Source organism: Pantherophis guttatus, chromosome 1 (assembly GCF_059756535.1).
Source record: "Pantherophis guttatus breed Tessera chromosome 1, ASM5975653v1, whole genome shotgun sequence".
In the NCBI taxonomy this organism is placed as follows: domain Eukaryota; kingdom Metazoa; phylum Chordata; class Lepidosauria; order Squamata; family Colubridae; genus Pantherophis; species Pantherophis guttatus.
The window spans coordinates 306923844-306950959 of record NC_142063.1 but is presented as its reverse complement, the minus strand read 5'-3'; the positions used below and the strand labels follow the sequence as shown (position 1 = coordinate 306950959).

Sequence of the window (27116 nt, the reverse complement as noted above, 5' to 3'; positions counted from 1 at the left end):
TGGCATCCTGGGAGCAGAAGGCTCTTCTCGCTTGCTTGGATCCAATTAACTACAAGTCCCAGCAAGCTTTGGGAGAAAAGAGGGAAGGAAGGTAAAGACGCCTATGTCCGTCTGTATTCCGGTAAGAGGAACGCTCACATGGTTGTTCGCACGTGAGAAAGCATGGATGCTGCGGGCAAATGGAAGAATTTGCCCAGCGGTCCCAGCCTCAAGCATCTTACGGCGTCGGACTACGGCCGGCCCAGAGAGCAACAAAGGCCTGCCCTTCAGGATATTGCACGGGCTCATATTGAGTCGTTCAACTACGCTGTAAGCGAAGGGCTGAGCCGTGCCGCGCAGGTGAGAAAGTTGGAGAGGAAAGATTAAAAAAAACATTGCTGCGAGGTGGGGAGCGGATTAAAAGGGGGGAGGGAATCGAAAAGGAACCGGGATGGAAAATAATATAAAAGTGAAGCTTTTGCTTGTAGAGAAGACAGCTCCCCATCCCTTTTGGAGATTCCTCCTCAACAAATCAAATAGTGCTTAGGGTGGGGAAAGGCACTGTATGCCATGCAGTATCTTCATTGTATTTATCAGATCTCTTTAACAGGCTTGGTTGTAAATCAAAAATTGAGGGTAAGGAATTTTTGATGCAATTTATATAGTTTCTAGAAAAGTGCCATGCTAGAGTTTTAATAACCCCCCAGTATGCTATGATGTTCTACTGCATTTGGTTATTAAGGTTGGAAGAGGAGGTACAGTATGAAAAAAACAAAGGTGGGGTTTTTTGTAAATTCACATTTCACTATTCACGTTTCTTGTCTATGTTCTTTCCTCTGATTTTTGGCTGTTAATTATATTGGTTAACTCCAGCATAGGGAAGCTTTTCCTCTGTGAGAACATATTTATTATAGTCATTTATCAGGTTTATACTAATGTATGGTAGATGTCATGGAAATGAAGTCTTGATCATTTCTTTTGTTTTTTAATCCCACTTTTCATCTGAAAAAGGCTCTCATTTTGGCTTCCAAACCCTCATAATTTAAAAGACTTGACCAAAAAAAGGATAATAAAGGAAGAAAGAGACAAAAGAAAGCATCTCCACCAGCTAATAAGCTCACATGTAGCTGGCCTGTTAGACATAAGATTACAAATCAGGAAAGACCAAAGGTTATTTCTCTGCTTTGTTTCCTGACAGAATGGCTGCTGCTAATTGACAATTTAGAAAGTGAAAAGCACCTGTGCATTGAAAGAGTGTTGTTTGATATCCCAGCCACTAAAATATCTCTTCTGTCCAGGATAGATTTCTTTAGATCCTTGCTAGTTCTAATCGGCATAAGATAAACTCTTATTCTTTTTTTAGGATATTCCTCCTTTGGAGTTTGCTTTTAAGAATGATCGGATTACTTTGGCCTTTTCAGGGGCCACCATCAGCCCTCCTATGGTACCAAAAGGGAGTATATGTAAAGAGCTGAAAGTTTATCCAGCAGAATGTCGAGCACGTAGAAGTACCTACCGTGGGAAACTGACAGTAAGTAGAGGAATAAAATAGCAATAGCACTTAGCACTTAGACTTATATACTGCTTCATAGTGCCCTCTCTAAGTAGTTTGCAAAATCAGCATATTGCCCCCAACAATCTGGGTCCTCATTTTACAAACCTCAGAAAGATGGAAAGCTAAGTCCACCTTGAGCTGGTCATGATCGAATTCCTGGCAGTTGGCAGAATTCATCTGCAATAATGCATTCTAACCTCTGCACCACTACGGCTCTTATACTTCCAAGTGTTTTAGAACTTTGTTTAAAGCAGAGTTCCCAATGTTTCTGGGTTTGCGGACCGGTGCAGGGAGGGGATGGTTCACGCAACCGGCTGGCAAGTGCACATGCGCAGTTCCATTTCCGCAAGCGGTGTGCACGCATGCCTGCTATTCACACAAATGGAAAGCATGTGCATGCCCATACCGGCCATTTCCATGGTCCAGTTGCAAACCTCATGGCCCACCCCTGGTTTAAAGCATTGAACAAACACAGAAAGCTCACGTGCTGATGTTTTTCCCTTTTTGGCAACACTGGAATCTAAGGTCATTCAGTGAAGTGAGGTAGTGCAGATTCAGGAACTACTTATTGCAAGATATAATTACAATTGGCAGTTTAAATGGGTGACACTAGTTTGCAATAGAAAAAGAAAAATGATTCTACACCTGATGTATTTAATATATAAGGCTGTTTATTATGAAAACTTTATGTCCAATAACAAATTGCAAGCATTTTTATTCTAAGTGCTGGAGAATATAGTTTGGACATACCTTCTTTCTGATAGAAAAGGTGTAAAGTTTTATACTACAGATTCTAATCATTTAGGATCCTAGCTATATTCACAACTGTAATTAACTATTTTCTAATTTTTAGTCATTTGTGAATAATGTTCCAATAATCAGTGTGTTGATAATAAGCATAAGTTACCCTGTGATAAGTAAGCGACCAATAAATTTTATAAATAAATAATCAGGGTCTGTGCATTTGTTCATGTAACATTTAAAAGTGTTATAGTGCAGATAAATATTCTTTAGACATTTTTGTTACAAAAGTGGTTTTTTTCTTCTTTGAATAGAAATTCCAGTACTCCTTCAAAGTTATTTTGTTCATTTTTCCCCCTAAAAATCACTGTTTTTTTCCTCCTGTATAGGCTGATATCAGCTGGTCAGTGAATGGAATTCCTAAAGGAATTATTAAACAGACCCTGGGGAATATTCCAATTATGGTGAAATCTAAATTCTGTCATCTCCATAGCCTTTCTCCCAAAGCACTTATCCAACACCATGAAGAAGAAGAGGTATTATTTAATTTGGTTGGTTTGTGTATAAAGCAAAAGCTATCTTGTTATTTCAGTGGATTTTGAATATCTGTTTTAGAAATACTCCTCTGAGATTTTCTTCTTTTTTTTTTCCTTTGGGGAAATGAGCTCCATTTATTATTCTTAAATATATACTGCTCAAAAAAATAAAGGGAACACAAGCAGAAGACATCCGAGATCTGAATGAATGAAATAGCCTCATTAAATACTTTGTTCATTACATACAGTAGTTTTGTGTTCCCTTTAGGTGTTTGAGCAGTGTATAAACTACTGTATGTAAAGAACAAAGTATTTAATAAGGCTATTTCATTCATTCAGATCTCGGATGTCTTCTGCTTGTGTTCCCTTTATTTTTTTGAGCAGTATATATATAATTACTATTTGATAGTGATGGATTACTTGAAGAATTATATCAGTTTTTAAAATGGAATTTTAATGGTAATAATTCAACACTCTGAAAATACAAAAAATCAACACAGAAACTTAAGTAATTATTGCAATAGTCATAATTTAGATTGCCTGTTTTTCTGTATACGATACCAGTGTTCTATACACAATGCAAGTGTTTATTTATTTATTTATTTATTTATTTATTTATATTTGTATACCGCCCTACTCCCGAAGGACTCAGGGCGGTGAACAGCCATAATAAATACAAATACATATAGAAGTTAAAAACTATTAAAAAACAGATTAAGTAATTTGGCTCAAAGATTAAAACATCCAGATTTATCTAAAAGAGGTCTAAAACCCGATTTAAAAGCCAATTTAAAAGCCAATTTAAAAAGGGAGAGTTAGGCCAGACCAGCTTGTTGGAATAGAAACGTTTTCAGGGCACAGCGGAAAATGCGTAAATCTTGGATGTTTCGTAACTCCGGGGGAAGCCCGTTCCAGATGGTAGGTGCCCCCACAGAAAAGACTCTCCCCCTGGGGGCCGTCAGTCGACATTGTTTGGCCAACGGCACCCTGAGGATCCCTCTCTATGGGAGCGAACTGGTCGGTGAGAGGCTATTGGTGGCAGGAGGCGGTCTCGTAAGTACCCTGGTCCTGAGCCATGGAGCGCTCTAAAGATAGTAACCAAAACCTTGAAGCGCACCCGGAAGACCACTGGGAGCCAGTGCAGCTCGCGCAGGAGGGGGGTTACATGAGAGCGCCACATTGCTCCCATCACCACCCGCACGGCCGCATTCTGTATTCAAGTGTTGAATACATGTAAAAAGATAGGGCTTGTGAAAAATAAAAGTTTTTAAAATTTCATTTTTCCCTCAATTTTGTAATTCACCTAAAATTTCTAAATTGATCAGCTGAAATATTTCATCCTTTTTTCTCTGACAGCTTGGTTTATGATTAATTATCATTTCTTACACTTTTGGCAGGAGATGGGTGGTTATTTCATAATTAATGGAATAGAAAAGGTGATAAGAATGATGATTATGCCACGGCGCAACTTTCCTCTTGCAATGATAAAACCAAAATGGAAATCTAGAGGCCCGGGCTACACACAATATGGTAACTTTTGACTTACAAATTGTCTTTGTTTACATCTTTTTCCTATTTCTCTCGGTAGAAGCTAGATATTTTAGATACACAGTATTCTACAATTTTGTTTCTGATGTAATTTGGTCTGCAATATTTTCTTTAGGACATTTTTTAATCTGTGTGAGAAAGTCTGTACTGTAAATATTGTATTATACTTGCATCCGTTATTTATATTTTAAATTAAATGTGCTTTTCACCATATTCATTACTCATTCAGTCCTCAGTTCTTGGAGATTGATCCTCAGACACACCCTTTAATTGAAAATTCTAACATGTCCCTCATGTTCAATCTTACACCAGTTCCTTATGTTTGCCTTAGGTAATCCTTGGGTACAACCACTCATTTAGCAACCATTCAAAGTTACAACAATGCTGAATGAGGGGGCTTATGACCAGCCTCAGAGCATTTTGGGATTACATGATATCCATTTGCAACCTTTACAACCAACTTCCCACAAGCAAAATCAGTGGAAAAGCCAGCTGGAAGTCACAAATTGCTCCTGCTGTTTTTTCTCCCAGTGAGCCCCTGGAGAGCATGGGGATCTTATACTCTCTAGCGGTAGCCTGGAGCACCTGCCCACGCTCTGTAGTGCCTGCCTGTAACTGGCCTGCTTGTCTGGGATGCAGTTTCATCATCTCTTCCCACATGGTGTTCACATGCAGCCCTCACTTTAAGAACCCACAGTTCTCACTTAACAATGGCAGGCAACAGGGTCTGCCAGAATTGCAGTCACAAAGTGATGTGATAATGTCATGGTGCTCTTTATAACCACATTGCTTAGTGATTGTGCTTAATTTCTGCTCCCAGTTACATTATAACCTGAAGACTACCTGTATTTCTAGGTAGTAACTTGTTTCATTTAGGAAAAGAAAGGCCTTGCATGCCTGCTATCTAATGGCACAAGGCTGGCTAGGAATTCTGGGAAGAATAACTTCAATACAGTATATCTGTAGGTCATAAGTTACCTGGGGAAGGCAATTTTGATAGTAATATGAAACAGTAATATTAAGACTTGTATCTTTTGATGGTATTTAGGGGTCTCAATGCACTGTGTTAAAGATGAGCATACATCTGTTAACATGACCTTACACTACCTTGATAGTGGTTCAGTGATGGTGAATTTCATCTATCAGAAGGAGCTGTTCTTTATCCCACTGGGATTTCTCCTTAAGGTATGGTCATTATATTTTGTTCTCAGGGAGCTATGATTCTCAGAAGTATAAGATGTGGGACAATAACCTAGCTTGCAAAACCATAATAAGAATTAGTTCCATCCAGTTCAGCAGCAGCTTGAAGCAGTAAAGAACAGGTAGTCTTTTTTTCTTAGGAAGCTACATAGGGCTCTATTGTAGTTAACGTAGCTGGTATAAATGGTTATTCACAACACAGTGACTATGGCCTGGTTCAGTTGCAGAAATCAAATCCTGAATTGGTTGACCAGGCTAATACAGCATGTGTATCTCAAACACAGTTTTTTTTTGTTTGTTTTGTTTTGTTTTTTAATTTAATTTATATGCCGTCCTTCTCCGGAGACTCAGGGCGGCTTACAATGCACTAAGCAATAGCCTTCATCCTTTTGTATATTTATACAAAGTCAGCTTGTTGCCCCCACAACTGGGCCCTCAATTTACCTACCTTAGAAAGGATGGAAGGCTGAGTCAACCTTGAGCCTGGCGAGATTCGAACCTGCAGTAATTGCAGGCAGCTGTTCTTAATAACAGGGTGCTTTAGACCACTGTACTACCAAGGCTCCTTGTAACACAGTTCAGTGGTAGAGAAACTATTTTTAGATATTACTGTCTGCAGAGATGGGGTTCTATTTCTGGAAGGTTATTCACCTTCTCCAAATCATTATGAGGTCACTATTATCAAATTATGTAATTTAGAATACTATAAAATGTCTCCAGAGTGACATTAAGAATATGAATATAATAACTTGAGTAAATGAATTCTTTATTAATCAAGCCCCAAAACATCTAAAAATTCCAACTTTTTATTTTTCTGCTCCAGGCATTGGTTGGTTTCTCAGACTTTCAGATTTTCCAAGAACTGATTAAAGGGAAAGAAGATGATACATTTTATAAGAACTGTGTCTCTCAAATGCTGAGGCTGGTCACAGAGGATGGCTGTGTGACCCAGAAGCAAGTGCTGATCTTCTTGGGCCAGCGCTTCAGAGTAAAATTGAACCTTCCTGATTGGTATTCTAATGAGCGTGTTGGAGAGTTCCTTTTCAAGTATGTACAACTGTTTAGGATCAGACTGAACCAGAGCCTACATTGTGGTGCATCTGGGAAAATTACCAGTGTCTTAAGCATTTCCTAATGAACCATACTTTCTATGTTGTGTGAAGTAGCGCCTTTTCATTTGAGTCATCTAAAGTTTTGTGTTGAGTTCTCAGTGTCATGCTTTACCAAGAATATAAATTATGGTTAGAGGCCATATGAGGAAAGGGCCAGCTATATTTGGCCTGGAGGAATCAGATATGTTTGGCTTGAGAAGGATAACTGCACAATAGTCATGACTGCATGATTCACGTATATGAACAACTGTTTATCTAATGTTTACACTGCTCATCTCAGCTAAACAGCTCTTCTTATATAAGAGGGCAAATACTTTATTTCCTTAAAATAAAGACTAAGGAAAATTTAATCAGTCTTTTGATTAATAGAATTGCTATCTCAGAGTTATATGAATGTTCTTTGTCAAATTGTCCTGGAATAGGGTGAATCATTAAATTCAGGGTAAAATTCATCTTGAGTTAATAATAGCTTTTCTCTGTTACCTGCAGAGATAGGACTACATAATATTTGCCTAAAAGACAATGTAGGTTTTAGCTGAATGCTAGAAGAAACTTCAGATAGTCATTGAGTTATGATTGCCCGCTTAACAATATTCCATAATTATGATGGCCTCGTAAAGGATGCTTTACAGTCCACAAAGCACTTGATCATGTGATCATGATGTAGGTGCTTGGCAACCTGTTTGCACTTACAACTAATTGCTAAGCACCTCACAATCATATGAGGACTATTTTCAATTTTCTTTACTGACTTCCCCAGAAAGTCAATGGGGAAGCTGGCAGGAAAGGTTACAAGCTGCAGTTGTTTGCTGAGAGGACTTGGGGCTGGCTGAAAGAGTTGCCTCCCAAAAGTGCAGAAACAACTGAAATCCTGAAGATTTCAGCTCCATTCTTGCACCCCGCCAAAGGAGTTTCCTTTTGTGCATGGGCCCCCAAGGGTGAATGAGCCCCTGCACAGGTTGTGCAAGAGTATCACTCCACTCAAGGGCTTGGATTTCAGCAGTGAGGATTTTCAGCTCCTGAGCAGTGCCTCCCAAGTTTTTTTAAAAAACCTGAGGCACCCTGAACTCTTTACCTGAGACTCTTATCATATAATCATCTGTGTGATTGCTGAACAACCACAACCAGGAATGCCAGGATTGCAGTTGTTGAACAAAGTTACATTGGCACTCAAGGTGATACCACAGAATCATCACTTTGCTCAATAACTGAAATTATGATCCAACTGTAGTCATAAGTCAAGGACCTGTTCTTGATAGAATTATGGAGCAAAATTGTTTGGAAAGTCTCTTATTGATCCTTACGTTTTTAAGTAGTCCTAAAACGTAGGCAGAGCCACATATCAACATATCAAGCAAATTTATATTTATCTTTCCAGGGTTTTATAATAAGTCTCATGACCATAAAAGTGTAATATCAGTGAGAAAGACATTGTTCACAGTTGGTTAGGAAGTAAAGTAATATACTTGATATATAATGAAGTAGGAGATATGTAAATTTGTATATAGAGCAAGGAATAGATTACTTATTAACTTGATTTTGAAGTAAATGTTAGAAACCAGAGACGATGAGCCATGTCCATTGTTTTACTTTTAAAACTAATAAAATAATAATAATATAAAGGCATTGTTCATCTTGGTTTTCTGATTATTCTGAATGGATTATAATTTTCAACAGAAGGCAGTACCTTGTCTTGATGATGGAATTAGATGGATGAACCTCAAGGGAATATTGAGGCTGTAGGTTAAACAGGGAAAGGCAGCAAGAAGGCAGCAAATTATGTTTTATTGCCAAAAAAATATTTCTCCTTGAAGTATCCAGCAATTTGCTGTTACATTTGAAATTCTGCCTTCTAATAAGTAATCCCAGTTCTCTTTAGTAATTTTATTCCACATTAAAGCCTAAAGCATTTGAGGTAGAAACAGTTGCCCCCTTATGTCAATGAAATCTGTACTATATTCTAGTACCTTTGAGACATTTTGGCCTTCAAATCTCATGAGCCCTAGCCTGTGTGACCTGTGGTATTCATAGTCAAAATCTTCTGAAGAATGTTGGTTACTTTTTTCTACATTAATATACTGAATTTATTCCAATAAAAAAGAAAATTGATTTTAGGGTACCTATGGATTAGTTTTTTCTTAATCCAGATTGTGTAACAGGGTAGACAGTAAATGCTGCTTGATTAGGAAGATGATTAAGGAAATTCAGAGGGTGATTTGTTCTTATTAATTGTTCCTATAGCCAGTGCATCTGCATACATTTGAAAACAAAAGCTGAGAAATTCTACTTGCTTTGTCTCATGACACGAAAGCTTTTTACTTTATCCAAAGAGGGTTGCATGGAGGACAATCCTGACAGCTTAATGAATCAAGAAGTGCTCACCTCAGGAGAACTTTACCTCATGTTTTTAAAGGTAATGCTTTTAAATTTGTCCCTTCTCCCCTTGTTTTCCCTCCCAACATGGTTATGCACACATGTATTCACACTGTGTACAGACAGACTTCCACTGATAGGTTCATATAACAGAGTAAGCCCTAATGTGATTCATTTGATTTTAGGATTACCATGCCTGAACTACAATTTTCATTTGTAAACCATAATTTACAATAGGTCAGGAATTAGCCTTTTGGTCTCTTGAAGAATTGCACACTGTCCGGTAAGGGGATAGTCTCAGGGGCACAGCTGAAACTTCTGAACCTCTTGATTATCAAATTTTGAGTAGTATAAAGTTTGGAATGGAAGTGGGAGGCCTTCAGGGAATAAATCACTCCCATTCCTGTCCTTAAAATCTGAAAATCATTCTACTAAAAGCCTTGTCATTTTGATGGTATAATCTTGGTCTACAAATGGAATGCTGGGAAGCTGCAGGTTGGCACTCCTGATTTATGGATTCATATGTATGATTCCAACCATTGTCTTCATGTAATAATCACCCAATATCTGTTGTGGTAAGAGACACGGAAATACCCCTTTTCTGATTCCAGTGTTGTATCTTCAGTCTTTACCTAGGTTTAATCAAATATGAATGTGCTTAGTTTCCTTGGATAAAATGGTTACAAATTGGATCAGTTTTCAATAAGAATAGTGGCCTCTTATGTTTGATAACAGCACAAAGAAGGAGCCTGATCCTTTGATTATTTTCATAGATTCTTCATCTGTCAGTCAATGTTTGTGCTAATTTTGGATGGCTCTCCTCCTGCATATTCTGCAACTCCATTCTTGCCTTGTTGCAAACCCCACTGATGTTTTGTCTATAGCATTAAGTCATGGAATAATTTGCTACAAGCTAGTGACAAAAGGGGCATCACCCGAGGAAGTTGAGCATCCAAGAAAGTGGAGTTTCAGAATCTTACAAATGCCTATTTGGGTTCAGTCAAAGTATGTGTTGACTCTCCATTTAAAATACAGTGACTAAATTACTATTAATAGACTATTTAAAATTTTCTTAATTTAAAAGACCCAGTGGCCTAGAGGTGGAGCTCTTGCCTCACAAACAGGAGGTTGTGAGTTCGATCCTAGGTAGAGGCAGATATAGAGTCTCCTGCTTGGGCAGGGGGTTGGACTAGATGACCTGCAAGGTCCCTTCCAATTCTGTTAAATCTGTTTACTGTTTACCTTACCTTACAGTTTAGTCTTAAATATCTATAAATCAAACTTACTGAAATTTCCATTTACTTGTATATACTTCATATGGTAACATAGAAGATGTTTGTTTTAAAGCCCCTTTATCTTATTTTCATCCTATCTTTCAGGAGAAGATGGAAACTTGGCTACACTCTGTTAAACTAGCATTAGACAAGAAAAGTCAGAAGTCAAATATAACGATTACTTCAGAAAACATGATAAAGATTCTTGGTTTAGGAATAGACCTCACCCGGGTACTTGAATATCTCCTGGCAACTGGTAACCTGCGTTCAAAGTCAGGTAGGATTGTTTGCAATCTAATTATGCATCTGCCTTTTTTCTAATGAAATTGGTACATTATACTCCTAAAGGGCCTTGAAATACGTAATTGAATTATTGAATAAAATTAGATGTCAACTCTGCTCCAGAGTTGCATGAAAAAGCGTTTTCAAAAAATAATGATTTCTTTTTTTTTTGGTAATGTATACTGTGATAGGTTTCCTCTGTTCCACCTTAACAGCAAATATTGCAATCATAGTTCATAAAACAGTAATATTGAATTCTTAACTTCATTTGTCCATTGGAATCAGTGCTGCAAATTGCATGCCAAAACATTTCCATCTCAGCAGACACATTGCTAGGTCTTACCCCATAGTGTACTAGGGATGTATTGCACATTTTCCACACCTACCTATGTCTTCTTAAAAGAGCATATTTTCCTGGTTTTGTATTGATTATATGCCATTTTTATTGATTGATTATATGCCATTTTTATTGATTGATTATATGCCATTATATGCCACTCTTAGAACCCACAAAGTTGCTGCATAATCCCAGGAAATTACTTGTTTCAATTAAGAAGATACATGGCTACCATACACTACCAGGAAAAGTTGCAACTTTTAAAAAGAAAGCAATTTTGGCTTCGTATATGAAATACACGCATTCCTTGAGTGTATGTGAATCTTTTAGCTAGTTCTCTATAGGCATTTTTAGGCAGATCACAAGCAAAACTAGTCAGCTTGTTCACTGAATCTTAATGGCACAGAGATAATTTACTCCTTGTTGTGCCTGGCTCTTCCCATGAGTAGCTGCATCCAGCATGGTATAAAGAGCCAAATTCACAGTTTGTTCAACATGATTTTGTTCTCTGCCTCATTCCAAAGCACTGTAGATGGGTAGATGTTTGTGGTGAAATTTCCATGTTGTCTAGCTTTTCTCACTCTAAAAACATTTAGAAAAAATTAACATTCTAGAAAAAATTAACACATTGTTCCCAAATTTTGATGATTTGAATGTTGAATCTTAAATTTTCTTAAAATGGAATGTACAGATTAAAACCCATATAATACACTTAGATATTTGAGTTTTCTTTGTTGTATTCAAAAGTGCTTTTTTTTTTCTGCGTGTGACCATTTTTGCTTTGGGGTCAGCTCTTCTCAGCTAATCCTCTTCCAAAATTACATTTCTGCAACCAGTCAGCGCAACACAGAGTCAAAAAAATTGCATCCAAAAAGAAGATTAGGGAATCCATGCAGTGCCTGCAAGACTTCTTCCTCTTTTCTGATCTCCCTGAGAAATACAAATGTAGCTAGAGCTGAGTGTTTGGCAAACTCGGTTCATAATAAAAGCATTAAACTGCTGCTGCTCACAAACAATTGGTCTAAGTACAGAATTGGAGAAGATCAGATTTTTATTATTTTCCTCCCACCCCCTTATGACTTTCCAAGGTTTGGGCATGCTGCAAGCATCAGGTCTATGTGTGATAGCAGACAAGCTGAACTTCTTCCGCTACCTCTCCCACTTCCGCTGTGTGCACAGAGGAGCTGCTTTTATGAAGATGAGAACCACAACAGTGCGCAAGCTGTTGCCAGAGTCCTGGGGCTTTCTCTGTCCTGTCCACACACCAGACGGCGAGCCTTGTGGCTTGATGAACCATATGACGGCCCCCTGTGAAATCGTAACCCAGACTTTCCACACTGTATCTCTGCTACCGTTGCTTTGCTCTTTAGGTGAGTGTTAAACATTTGGAATGGTCAGAAAATGCCTTTATGGGAAACCAATCTCATATTAGGAGATCACTTTTTCAGAAGTATAATTTCTACATGTGTACAACCGTTTATAAAGCAGTGGTCTTTTCTCTGGATCTGAAGGATCTTAATATTTCCTGGAAGATGTATCTGAATCCTCAGATCAATAGCAATACTCCAATGATCCATCTTTCTTCATGAAATACAGCTGCATCTTAACAGTATTATAGAACCATCCTGTAGGTTATGAATAGGCAAACCAGGAGCAACCAAAGTAGCCATGTGAATCTGGCACAACTCCAGTAACAATTCAAGGAAAAGTATACCTCATGCACTTGCACACATTCCGCAGCAATTATTCTGAAGGGTTTGCAGAAGCCTACTGGTAGTCCTCAATTTACGATCCCATTTGATACCAGAATTTCTGTTGCTAAGCAAGGCAGTTGCAAAGTGAGTCATGCCTGATTTTGTGATAATTTCTGCCATGGTTCTTAAACAAATCTGGCTTCCCCCATTGACTTCGCTTGTCAGAAAGTGGCTGTGAAGGTTGCAGACGGCAGTCACCTGACCCTGGGATGCTGCAAATGTAACTGTGCCAATTGCCAAGCACCTGAATTTTGATCATGTGACCATGCTGCAACATTTGTAAGTGTGAGGATCAGTCATAAGTCACTCTTTTCAATACTGTTGTAACTTCAATGGAAACGTAATGTAATGGAAAAGACCCCTCAAGGAGTTAACTGTCTATTATTATTTAAGTTAAAATAGTGCTATAATATTAGTGCTATGTTTTTCCCTTGTGAGAAGAATATAAAAAAAGAAGATTTTTTTAAAAAAGTTTTGATCTCAAGATGTTCCACATATTGTAATCTGGCTATCAGATGAATCTCAGAAAGCCTTCAAATTGTATAAGTGGACTGTAGCAGCCAGTCTCTAAAGATGAATTGGCATGGGAAAGGACAATACCTCAAGTAGCATGACTTAAGATAGTTCATTTTTATGAACCTTATCTATGATTGGATTCTCCAGAGGAGGAGATGAGGCAGATAAAATGAGATTTTTTTCACCAACTTGTTTAGTTTGTGGTTAAATTGGGGCTTTGAATATATCAGGTTCAAGTGAAACATTTTTATGGCTTTAATTGGTCTTCAGATTTTCCAATTTTTTACATTAAAAAGAAATTCTACCATTGTCTTCCATACACTTCCACCCATAATAAGGGTTCCTTGATCAAAGCAAATCCCATCTGTGTCTTTTACCTAATGGCCATGCTGGGGAATTTTAGGAATAGCAGTTCCAGAATACCACTGAGAAGATGTTAAATTAGACTCCTCTAACTTTCTGGGAAGTTTCTGTACAGTTGTACATAACATGATAAGCATTGCCACAAAATGTTTCCATAGGTGTCACCCCAGTTGATGGTGTACCAAACCAACCTTATGCTGAATGTTATCCAGTTACATTAGATGGAGCTCTGGTGGGCTGGATAGAGAAGGATCAGGCTCCTGATCTTGTGGAGACTTTCAGACGCTTCAAGGTGAGTCTTCCTTGCTTAACTGCAATCAGTGGTGGGTTTCTACCGGTTCGGGCGAACCAGTGGCGGTGGCGGGAGGCTCCACCCACCCATCTGGACGTCACAACGGATGCTCTGCGCATGCGCAGAAGGTTCTGTGTATGCGCAGAAGTGCTGCAAGCAAAGCAAGCAGTTCCAACCGGTAGCGAAGGTAAGTGAAAACCACTACTGACTGCAATGTATATCTCAATTCCACTCTCTTGGGAAATTGTATCATTTCATTGATTGTGTGATAGCACCCATGATTGTCATTCAGAATTGGATGATTTTCCAGGTGCATTTCTACCTTCTTCAGAAGTCATACCAGTTGCTCTTGGAGAAGTCACTTCATGTCTCTCCTTCCTCTCTTTAAATCTTACAAGATTTATTATTACTACCTGTGAGTTACTTTAAATGCTACCATATTTTTCGGAGTATAAGACGCACCGGAGTATAAAACTACCTTTTTTGGGTTTTTTTTTTAAAAAGGGTTTTTTTTTTATTTTTTAGACAAACACACATACAAACATACAATGTATTTTCTTTGAACAGAGTATTTGGCTGGTTCACAAATTTAAACAGTGTTTAGTCATTTCAATTAAATTTACAATTTCTATATTTCCTTTTTGCCATATTTATTCCTCATCTATTTTTTTTAAAAAAACCAATATTATCCTTCATCCTCATCTCTAATCTTAATCAAATTCAATTTTTTTCTTTCTATTCTATATTATACCCCTTCCCATTGTCATCTGTTTTTATATCCATACTCACATTGATTATGTAATTATAATGTGGGTTAATTATGTAATATTACAATTGTTTAATACAAATTCAACATTTTAATATAAATCAATTAGTTATATAACTATCTTTTTTGTATATTAATCAATATGAACATGAATATTCCAATTATTTCTATGCAATCCAATTTCTTACAAATCAATTAATTATATTTACCAATAATAACAAACCAAATAATTTCCCCTCTTATGTTACTCATTTTCACATCTTAAACTCTCCCAATAACCCACATAGTTTTGCCCATATAATCCTCCAAATCACAACTTAATCATTTCTACTTTCATCACAATATATAATTAAAAATATTTCAATCATTACAATTTCCCTAATTAAATTTTAAAATGCTCTAGCTGTTATCTAAGCTATAATTTAATCCTTTTTACTTTCACCACCATATACCATTAAAAGTATTTCAATTGTTAACAGTTTATACTTATTCATATTTCTAAAAAAAATAAAAAAATAAAAACTTATCATTGTCTAGATTTCAAAAATACAAAGACAAATATTCCAATTATTATTCATTTCATTTTTACAATCATGATTTCCCATTTATTTCTTATTACTATTCATATTTCAATTCTAAATGTGTATAACATTTTTCTCTTTCATTTCTTTTTCTTTTTCTTCCCATGTTTATTTTTGCCTTTTTCTTTCTCCTTTTTTTCTTTTGTGTTTTAAAATCTTGAACTCTCCTCTTTTGCCCTAAATTTCCCATTGTTTGCACCTACCTTTTTTGGTGAAGAAAAAGAAGAAGAAAAAATCTGCCTCTGCCTAATTTTGTCTCCTTGCAGCAAACAGCCTGCTTTACTTTCAGTTTCACTTTCAGCATAGCTTGATTAGCACAATGGAAAAAAATCTGCTCTAGCACTCTGCAGCAAGCAGCAGAGCCCTGTGCAAAACAGCTGGGAGCAAATCAGCTGAGAGTCGGGAGGCCAATCTAATCAACTTGTGCTTAGTAGCCTATGCTGAAACTGAAAGGAGCTGTTTTTTCTTGCTGTTTGCTTGCAAGGAGGTAACTGCTGCGAGGCACAGGCCAAAGAGGGGGGGGCGGCGGGCGGGGGGGGCTACATTTGGTGTATAAGACGCACCCAGATTTTCACTCCCTTTTTGGGGGTAAAAAGGTGCATCTTATACTCTGAAAAATATGGTAACTATTTCTCCTTTCTGCTGAAGGATATAAAAATAAATCATTTTGAGTCTTGATATCTGTTAACAGGCAATGCAAGAAAAGAAGATTCCAGGTTGGACAGAAGTGGTGCTCATTCCGATGACAGGGAAACCCAGTCTCTACCCAGGACTTTTTATTTTCACTACCCCTTGTAGGATGATGCGTCCTGTACAAAACTTGGCTTTGGGGAAAGAAGAATGGATTGGCACAATGGAACAGGTAACACTTCTAATATTTATAACAAAGCATCAGCTAATCCAAAACTAATTTATTGTATTCCAACTATGGGGGTGAGGGATGAGGATGAGAAAGAGATGCAGAATAGATCTTCCAAAATTATATTAGGTATACAGGTGAAACTCAAAAAATTAGAATATCGTGCAAAAATTCATTTATTTCAGTAATGCATCTTAAAAGGTGAAACTAATATATGAGATAGACTCATTACATGCAAAGCGAGATAGTTCAAGCCTTGATTTGTCATACTTTTTATGATTATGGCTTACAGCTCATGAAAACCCCAAATTCACAATCGCAGAAAATTAGAATATTTTGAAAAGGTTCAATATTCTAGGCTCAAAGTGTCCCACTCTAATCAGCTAAATAAGCCATAACACCTGCAAAGGGTTCCTGAGCCTTTAAATGGTCTCTCAGTCTGGTTCAGTAGGAATCACAATCACAAGCAGCAGGGATGACCGCAGCCTGGAGAGGATTGTCAGGAAAAGGCCATTCAAAAGCGTTGGGGACTTTCACAAGGAGTGGATTGAGGCTGGAGTCAGTGCATCAAGAGCCACCACACACAGACGGATCCTGGACACGGGCTTCAAATGTCATATTCCTCTTGTCAAGCCACTCCTGAACAACAAACAACGTCAGAAGCGTCTTACCTGGGCTAAAGAAAAAAAGAACTGGTCTGTTGCTCAGTGGTCCAAAGTCCTCTTTTCTGATTAGAGCAACTTTTGCATCTCATTTGGAAACCAAGGACCCAGATCTGGAGGAAGAATGGAGAGGCACACACTGCAAGATGCTTGAAGTCCAGTGTGAAGTTTCCACAGTCTGTGTTGGTTTGGGTGGTGTTGGTCCACTGTGCATCATTAAGTACAGGGTCAACGCAGCCGTCTACCAGGAGATTTTGGAGCACTTCCTGCTTCCTTCCGCAGACGAGCTTTATGGGGTTGCTGACTTCATTTTCCAGCAGGACTTGGCACCTGCCCACACTGCCAAAAGTACCAAAACCTGGTTCAATGACCATGGGATTACTGTGCTTGATTGGCCAGCAAACTCATCTGACCTGAATCCCATAGAGAATCTATGGGGCATTGCCAAGAGAAAGGTGAGAGACATGAGACCGAACAATGCAGAAGAGTTGAAGGCCGCTATTGAAGCATCCTGGTCTTCCATAACATCTCAGCAGTGTCACAGGCTGATAGCATCCATGCCATGCTACATTGAGGCAGTAATTGATGCAAAAGGGGCCCAAATCTAGTACTGAGTACATATGCATGCTTATACTTTTCAGAGGCCCGATATTCTATGTACAATCCTTGTTTTATTGATTTCATGTAATATTCTAATTTTCTGAGATTGTAAATTTGGGGTTTTCATGAGCTGTAAGCCATAATCATCAAAATTATGACAAATCAAGGCTTGAACTATCTCGCTTTGCATGTAATGAGTCTATCTCATATATTAGTTTCACGTTTTAAGTTGCATTACTGAAATAAATGAACTTTTGCACGATATTCTAATTTATCGAGTTTCACCTGTAAGTTGTATTGGAGAATGTCTTGGATACACTTTCAGAATTCGCCTACATTATCAGAAAATGTTTCCAGAAATCCAGGTGGTTCTTATTTCCTGACCTTGACAGCCTCTCATAGAGGGCACCAAAATGAAATGAAATGAAAAGTGGGCAAAATCTTGTGAGTGCCAATCTTATAAGATATTGACAGCTTCAAACCTTGCATTTTCCCCCATCAATGTTGCAAGCTTTTGTCCCAGACAGCATGCAAAATTTATTGAACAATTTGTTCGGAGATCCTGAAAGTGTTTCTGACCACTGGTATATTTGATCAGTAATAGCTTAATTGTGTAGCTGAACCCTTTTTCTTAAGATTAGCAAGTGTCCATTTTAAATAATAAGTAACAGACCGTTGTGATCACTTAATCTCAGATTTCTATGTTTTCAAATATTACTAGCTCAAAAATAAAGCATGTTTTGCTTGTGTCCCCTCCCCCCCCCTCCATTATGCATTCAGGCTGAAAAAGAACAGTCGCTTGAACCCCTGGGAAGCTGGGTCAGTATGCATAATACTGAGCAGTCCCCAGTGTTTCTCTTGCAGTGTAGAACAAATTGCTATAGAATTGCAGTTGATAACAGCATCCTTAATTAGACCTTTGAATTTTTTCCAATTGGCTACATATTAAAGGCTATTCTGGTTATTGCCTTTTATAATTTTGTCACGCTAAATATCACATATTTTAACTTGGGCAGTTATGCTTTTTGGAAGAAAAATATGAGATATGATGCCATTATCAAGAACATTATCATAAACTCTAATATTAAGAACATTGAAAAAAATGGCTGGATATTGCATATTAAGCTTGAATTTTTCTGTAGTGGGCTACTAAAGTTTTACTGGATAATCCAGTAAATAATAAGTCTTATTATAAGTCTGGATTACAAGTCTTATTATTCTTGTAATAATAAGAACTGAAAGCTGTTCAGTGGATTAGATAGCTTTTGAAAGTGATGGAAAGTGGGTTCTCCTTAGGTATTCATGAACATTGCAGTATCCAAGGATGAAATTCAACCTGGGTTGACCACTCATCAGGAGCTTTTTCCCTATAGCATGCTAAGCGTGGTGGCATGTTTCATTCCTTTCTCTGATCACAACCAAAGTCCAAGGAACATGTACCAGTGTCAGATGGGTAAGTATTTATTTTTCCTAACTATACTAATAATTCAGTTATTTTCATAGTATGCATCTTTGTAATCAAGCAAGCAGAAGCAATCAGACCCATGAAGTGGTGAGTTCAAACTCACCACTTTGTTATATTCTGCCTACTACAAATTGCCAGCCTTAGCCTGGGAACGGATATATAAAGTTCTATGGAGTTTAAAGAGTGGTGGGGGAGATTGTCCCAGCTGGACCTATTGCGGTTGCACAAGGACTCAAGACTCAATCCACACTTGAGGCCTCCCACTTGCCTGGCTAAGTATTTCCTGACATCTGTGCACAGGAGTTATCAACAAGGTTTCTAAGGACTTCCATGTTTTGCACAACTATAGTATTTTAAAAAGGATTAGAATACAAATTAGGAATATTCCTAAAATTAGGAATATTCCAAGAAAAACCTGGAACATGCTGAGTGGTAGAAAATGAGGGGAAGAGAGGGGAAGCCACGCTTGAGCTGAAGTAACACAAAAGACGCTAGAATGCTGTTCAATATTGGTTTAATACAGCGACAAGCCGGCTACAAGACAAACAGAGCCATAGGTGTAAAGTCGGTGCTGAGAGCTTCTGCATCTCAGCACCCATTTTCAATGTGAGTCCATGCTCCCATTCGCTCAGCACAGCGGCGGATTGGTGGAAATGTGCCCGGCCGCTCATTATCTTTCACTCGTCATCGCCCGACCCCTTCGTAACCACGGTTTGACTGGGGATCAGCTGTCATCATTGTTCTCCACCGGTCACTGCCCACAGCTGCAGCAGCTTCTCCACCCAGTACAACCATCACCAAACGCCTCGGGAACATCCGTGTATCCTCGCCACCCACCCCTGTCCCAACGAGCTTGTTCAGTCATCACCCAACTCCTTTGTGGTTCGTGTGTGTTGAGCAGCGGTCGGGGCGGACACAGCCCGACAATTAGGTTTTTTCCATTAAAATTGTCTTGACATGTATTTATTTCTTATTTAACTAATATTTATACTGCCTCAACTCCAGAGAATCTTAGTGGCTAACATGCAAATAACTACTAATAAAATGCAATCATCATAACATAAATATAATAAAAATAGTATAAAACAAGTAATGACAAAAAACTTACACCAAATGAACCCAGGGATTCCTGTCTTTTGATGCCACAAAATGCCCGCTGTTTTGCCACAGACACTTCTGTCCCTAGAAATTTCTTATAGGTGTTAAATAACATGGGAGTGAGCTTCAAGGCATGTAATCTGTTTCCTCCAGGACCCTGTATAACTGCAACCCAACTGATTTCTGCAAAATCTTTCTTAAAAAGAGATTGGAAGCTGGGTTGCAGTCATCTAACACATCAGAATTTACAAACAAGACAAAACACAACCACATTTTTCAAGTTGGCAACCATTATCCCCTTTCTCAAAGAGGCATTATTCATCTCTGAAATCCCTACAGTTCACTGCCCCCATCCCCCCGGGTTTCTCAAAGGGCTAGATGGGGCAATGAGCCAACATGCTGTGACTGAGCACATTTCACAGAGGACCCTGTTCCTATCAGTGACGTATTTTAGCCAATTGTCACTGGAGGTTGAGGGATGATTAATTAGAGTTAAATAGAGTTGTTGGATGGATATGAATTCCTCTGATGCAATCAGAGATTGCTCTTCTCTTATGGCTCTTCTCTTATGCCTGACTGCAGATACTTGTCCTTTTTTTGTTGTAATAGTTGCTCTAGCTCTGCCATTTTGGAAATAAGATCTTGGACTGGTTTGGATGTGTGCATCTCCAGGATGTGCACTACATTTGTTATTTAATCTCCTTAAAATTAGAAGCATAGTTTCACTAGACACTGGGATTCAGACATTATGATTGGCCAGCCTGGCAGAGGTGTAGGCATGTTTGTAGAGCTTCTTCAGGATTAGTATGAAGCAGACAAGATTAATTCATGCCAGTTTTATTTTTACATATTGGACATGTAGCACTGAAGTTACATCGAGTATATTCTTAGAAAGGCGAAGAAGGGATTAAATGTTCAGTGGCAGAGAAGGAAGAAACTTGAGCTGAGAAATTTGGACTGCTCACTGAACAAAATAGTTCTTACAAGGGAGGGAGGGAGGGAGGGAGGGAGGGAGGGAGGGAGGAAGGAAGGAAGGAAGGAAGGAAGGAAGGAAGGAAGGAAGGAAGGAAGGAAGGAGCCTACAGCCAGGACAGGATATTTGTACCTTTACTCCTGTTCTATCTCTTCTGATTAGCAAAAACTCTATGGTTTGAAACAGTCTTTTTCCACATTCTGTTAATGGTAGATTATCATATTAAGTGTGAAAACATGAGTTTTGCCAGCAATTTATGGTCATTCCCTTAATGAAAGTTGCAATGTTTTTTTAAATACCTTTTCCAACTGTAGATAATCATTCTGGGGGGGTTTTTCTTCTCCTTCCCTCTTCTACCCCCACTTGTGTCTCCCAGGTAAGCAGACAATGGGTTTTCCACTTCTGACTTTCCCATATCGATCTGATGACAAATTATACCGGCTTCAAACTCCTCAAAGCCCGTTAGTTCGGCCATCCATATATGATTATTACAATATGGATTCTTATCCCATTGGAACAAATGCCGTTGTTGCTGTGATCTCCTATAGTGGTTACGATATGGAAGATGCAATGGTAAGGCCATAGTAAAACGGATTATGGATAGAAGGAAATTTTCAGGGTATTTTTCTTTTTCTTTCTGTACTTGTAAAAATCACATTAAATATGATTTTCCAAATACAGGTAGTCCTCAACTTACAACAGCATCCCCATGGTTACATGATCAAAATTCAGACGACTGACAACTGACTCATATTTATGACGGTTGCAGTGACCTGGAGTCATATGATCACCATTTGTAACCTTTTGACAAGCAAAATCAATGGGGAAGCCAGATTCACTTAACAGCCGTGTTATTAACTTAACAACTGTGGTGATTCATTTAACAACTGGCAAATGGTCGTAAAATACAAAAACTCACTTAGCAAATATCCCACTTAGCAACAGAAATTTTGCACTCAGTTGTGGTCATAAACCGAGGACTACCTGTAATGGTCTTAATCTCTGTGGTGAAAATATTTTTACCTCATCAAGTGGGAACGAAAAGTTAATCTTTGTAGAAAGCATCTGACCATAATTTTCTTAAAAGGAGTTGCATACATGAGCATTATTGCTTTAAAAAAGATCACCTATTAGTCTACATTCGCTATAACATATCGGAGGTTAAGAGATGGTTTTAAAATTCAAAAACAACAATTTTCATGTAACTTGGAAAGATTAATCTTAACTTTTTGTTTAAGCTTAATCTAAAACCATGAAGTTCTATCTGTCGCCATTCAAGTCAGACTGGTTGCTTGGGATATCTTTTGAGGGTGGGATAGCGATTTCAGGCACTTTGAAATCCAAGCTTCCCTTCTCCAAACACCAGTAACTCCAAAGTGGCGCCCTTTTCGTGTGTGGTGCCATTGGCTGTACCCTTCCCATGCTGTAAGTAGTACCCAACACATTTGGAAGTGAATTAGGTTTTGTAGAAAGTGGGAAAATCTGAACGTAACTATTATTGTGTTTCCATAATGTGGGAAACAAGATCATTTACATTTATAATGGCATTGTCTCCTTTACTCAGTGTGAACTTGTATCTCCTTAGATCCTGAGCAAGTCTTCTTGGGAGAGAGGATTTGCACATGGCAGCATCTACAAGACAGAACGTATTGATCTTGCAGAAAAAGTAAAGCAAGGAGAAGACAATCTAGTGTTTGGGATTGGGCATGATAAACCTGTGCAGAGTTTGGACCCCGATGGCCTGCCCCACATTGGAGCTAGACTTCAATATGGAGACCCTTATTATAGCTATGTGAATCTCAATACAGGGGAAAGCTTTGTGACCTACCATAAGTAAGTGCTGGGTTTTTTTTTGTGTGTGTGTGTTTTTTTTGCTTTAATTTATATGCCACCCTTCTCCGGAGACTCAGGGCGGCTTACAATGCGTTAAGCAATAGCCTTCATACTTTTGTATATTTATACAAAGTCAGCTTATTGCCCCCACAATCTGAGTCCTCATTTTATCTACCTTTGAAAGGATGGAAGGCTGAGTCAACCTTGAGCCTGGTGAGATTTGAACTTGCAGTAATTGCAAGCAGCAGATGTTAATAACAGTGCTTTAGTCCAAGCTCTAAGCTCTTTGTTGTTGGTGTTTCAGCATTGTTTCCAATAGAAAGCTGGAAAATGCTTTTTACAAATCACAGGGGTGTCTCTCAATTGTTTGGGTACCATAGCATAATAACATAAGTATGGCCCTGTTGGATCAGATCCTTGGCCCAGTCCAGCAGTCTTATCATGGTCAATTAACTGTACAAGATAGTTTGCTTGTCTCCAAGCAGATGACGTTCAGAGGCAGTCATTATCAAAGTTAATAGCCATTGATCCCTAACAGGTAGTTTGCCTGTCTAAACAACTCAAAAATATTGTCTATAGAAGAAAAAGTGTGAGTTATGAAATTGTTCCTCATGGAATGTTGCAAGTTGTCACCGATTTTTTCAATGATGTTGAATAAGCGACCTTAGGAAAGCCAGGTTCTCATTTCCCACACTTTTTCTATAAGTATTTTTTCTTTCCATCTCCTCTCACTAACTTCTCGTAGTTGCAAGACCTTTGTTGACTTACTTCCTTTCAGATCATGCAGATATTTTTTCTACTGAAGCAAAAGAAAATTAATGGAAGAAGCTTGATAGGAAAAAGGCTCTCCTCTTCCTCCCCACCAGGTTATTTTAGTGTATATCACCTCTGGATCAGGAGTGAAATGCTCCCGGTTTGGACCGGATCATGTGATCCGGTAGCGATGGAGGCGGGTGGTTAGGAGAACCGGTAGCAAAAATCCCTGCCCACCCACCCACCCCCCATGCCCAGCTGAGCCGCAGAATCATCAGAGGCTTTTTTTTTACTTTTAAAAGCATTTTTTCTATAACCTCTTCGGCGGAAAAAATGCTTTTAAAAGTAAAAAAAAAAAAGCCTCTGATGATCACGCGGCTCAGCTGGGATCGTCAAAGGCTTTTAAAAGAAAAAAATCCCTTTTTTTTTCGTTTAAATGCCTCTGATGATCCAAGCTGAGTTACCTGATCGTCAGAGCCTTTTGAAAGCATTTTTTTACAACCTCTTCGCTGAAAAAATGGTTTTAAAAGTTTTTTAAAAAATGGCCACACCCACCCAGTCACATTAACCCCCAAAAGCCATGCCCATAGAACCGGTAGTAACAAATTTTAGATTTCACCACTGCTCTGCATATGGTGGTGGTATGTAGCTGTGAATGCCAGTAGCAAATAATTAGTGAATTAATTTAATCCCCATTTGTGGCTATCTGAATTGCCATTCTCCAACAAGCATCAAGGAAACTCATAAATTAGCTATGTAGTCTACGTGCAGAGGAAAAATAATATTTTGTCTAATTCCCTAGAATCTACTTGTCAATTTTATTTGGTGATCCCAACTTTTATACTTATAAGGGGAGAAAGGAAAACAATCTTTTTCTTCTTTCTGTGTGTCACAAGTAATTATATACAGTAAAGCTCATGTCCACCCCATGAAAACAGCTGTTTCTTTTTTCACTATCAGTTTGTAAATCTGTATTGAATATACTACCTCAACCAACCTTAAAATTCCTCAGCAGCTTGTTAAAAATACTTTCAATGTTTTAATTTTATGCGTGTAAAAACAAAGTGTTTGTGGGCAAAACATGACTAGGTCTGATTGCGAATTGCCTGACTCTGAGGCAAGAAACAGAAAGCTGATGTGTGGTTGGCAGCATATTTGACCATTAATCTCTTGGATATGATCATGCCACTGTAAATGTAATGAAAAGGAAGAAAAATTAGGTGAGAGCATTTTTAAATTCATGGCACATTTCCTGGTGCCTGGACATGAAAGTCCAGATAATTTTTGGGAAGTAGTATTTTCAACTGTTATTCACAATGTTAGATTGGGTCCAGATATCTCAGTCTGATCTGTGTTAGCAGATGACAGAAGCTTTGCAGTATCGTAAGCGAAGACACTTTCCAGAGATATGAGTCTTTTGAACTGAAAATCCAACAGTTGGACCCATAACTTTTTGACTTCCAAAAGGCATGCTCTAATATTAAACTATAGACTTTATGGACATAAATAATGTTCCTTTTCTAAAATACTTTCTTCTGTATGTAAAGCAACCTGAAAACAATTACAGTTAAGATTCAGAATGCTATTACATTGAGAGAATCTGCATTTCTTTGTATGTATAACATTAGCATGTTTATCTTCTCCTGTTTAGTCTCTACTTTATGCAAATACTTATTTCCTCCCAAAATATGTTGGAAATTCCCTGCAGCAGCTCTTCTGGTAGTAATTAAACTCTTTCCTTTTTTTCCAGGAATAAGGAAACTTGTATTGTAGATAACATCAAGGTATGCGGTAATGATACTGGAACTGGAAGATTCAAGTGTGTATGCATCACTTTCAGAGTCCCCCGGAATCCAACAATTGGGGACAAATTTGCCAGCCGTCATGGACAGAAAGGCATCTTGAGCCGATTGTGGCCAGCTGAAGACATGCCCTTTACCGAAAGTGGAATGGTGCCGGACATCCTCTTCAACCCTCACGGTTTTCCATCCAGAATGACCATTGGCATGCTGATTGAGAGCATGGCAGGAAAATCGGCCTCACTTCATGGACTCTGTCATGATGCAACCCCATTTACGTTTTCTGAAGAGAATTCCGCTGTGGAATACTTTGGCAAGCTGCTGAAGGCTGCCGGCTATAATTACTATGGGACGGAGAGGATGTACAGTGGGGTATCTGGAGTAGAGCTCGAAGCAGACATTTTCATTGGTCTTGTGTACTATCAGCGCCTGAGGCACATGGTCTCTGACAAATTTCAGGTGAGGACTACAGGGGCCCGAGATAAAGTCACCAACCAGCCCATTGGAGGAAGAAATGTTCAGGGCGGCATCCGCTTTGGGGAGATGGAGCGGGATGCTCTGTTGGCTCACGGCACGTCCTTTTTGCTGCACGATCGTCTCTTCAACTGCTCAGATCGTTCAGTGGCCCACGTATGTGTTGACTGTGGTAGTCTCCTCTCACCTCTCTTGAAAGCTCCACCAGCCTGGTCCACCACTCGCGCCCGACAATACGTTTGCGCCTCTTGTGACCAAAGTAACACCATTGAAACAATTGCTGTGCCTTATGTCTTCCGCTGCTTTGTGGCAGAATTGGCTGCCATTAATGTCAAAGTTAAACTTGATGTACAGTAATTATGGCAACTGAGCTGTCTTTTTCTAATTCTATAGAAGTTGTTATAAAATGACTTATTTGTGTAGTGCTGTAAGATCAGACTGATATATATTTATAAGGAAAGGGGCACTCCACATATTGTGTACAAAAAAACCACCCTAGAGATGTTTGGAATTATTTAATAAGCTAAATAGCACAAGTCTTGGGTCTTTCTAAAAGGATTGAATGCTAATTTAATGTAATGCAATACTCCTTGTTCCCAGAAAACCGAATAATTTTTCTTTCACTCTTTGGGGTTTACATCTGCTGTCCCTGACAGCAAAGAAAGGCTGGAAACATAGGAAATGACATTCAGAAGCTTTTCCCATAGAAAACAAGTAGATGCTGAGAGGCCCCTATGCCTTTTTGGTATTTAATAGCTGTCTACATTTAAGCAGAACATTATTTTGATTGCAGCCTAATAGATAGCACTGAGAAGTGATGTCAAAGTGCCTTTATAGCACTTTCCTTGATGTGGATATTATAAGGAAAGGAAAAAGAGCAACATGATGACTTGTTCTTTTTTTTTTTTGCAACTACCTTGAATTAAAAGATTAAAGGAGTTCTGACTGATTTGTATTTAATAAATACCCAGAAAATTTCTGTAGTATTTTCTCTTTCCATTTTGAAGGGAGATGGCTGCACTGTCTGCTTCAGTTGTTATTTTTATCTGTTTGACATTCAGCTATGACTATCAGTCATGACCTGCATATGTGTCTTTCATAATCTGTATCCTGCATCTGGCAAGATGTCATGGCTTAGGAATGGAGCAGTTCTTGTTTTACTCTTCCCATTTACCTAACATTGTTCAGAACAGAAAGAAAATTGTCATTTGTATTCAAATGATTTTTCTCTATTAAAGTATTTGACTTTTTTAAAAACACTGCTGAAATGTTGCCTATTTTGATCATAAATCTACAGAAAAAAACTCTGTGTATTCTGTGGGAGAAAGACTAAGCTTTTTAAAATAAAATTTTAAGTCAAATGGGTACTGATTTTAGTGGATTTCATTCTA

General features: G+C 38.4%; 1 protein-coding gene across 1 annotated transcript; it reads left to right on the top strand.

The window, feature by feature from the left end:
• Window positions 1–27089, top strand: POLR1B (RNA polymerase I subunit B). The gene is made up of 15 exons (XM_034427557.2): window positions 1–339; window positions 1343–1510; window positions 2665–2811; window positions 4209–4341; window positions 5408–5544; window positions 6383–6606; window positions 8913–9084; window positions 10424–10595; window positions 12026–12307; window positions 13729–13862; window positions 15901–16071; window positions 18627–18783; window positions 21243–21439; window positions 22452–22699; window positions 25203–27089. Exons 1-15 carry the CDS (start codon window positions 163–165, stop codon window positions 26080–26082), a joined length of 3399 nt encoding a protein of 1132 aa, XP_034283448.2. The 5' UTR covers window positions 1–162; the 3' UTR covers window positions 26083–27089.
• Window positions 27090–27116: the final 27 nt, after the last annotated feature.

Coding starts and splice junctions, on each gene's coding strand:
- POLR1B (XM_034427557.2), top strand. CDS start 163: ATGGATGCTGCGGGCAAATGGAAGAATTTGCCCAGCGGTCCCAGCCTC. Junction 4,342..5,407: donor CCCGGGCTACACACAATATG/GTAACTTTTGAC, acceptor GATGGTATTTAG/GGGTCTCAATGCACTGTGTT. Junction 22,700..25,202: donor AGCTTTGTGACCTACCATAA/GTAAGTGCTGGG, acceptor CTTTTTTTCCAG/GAATAAGGAAACTTGTATTG.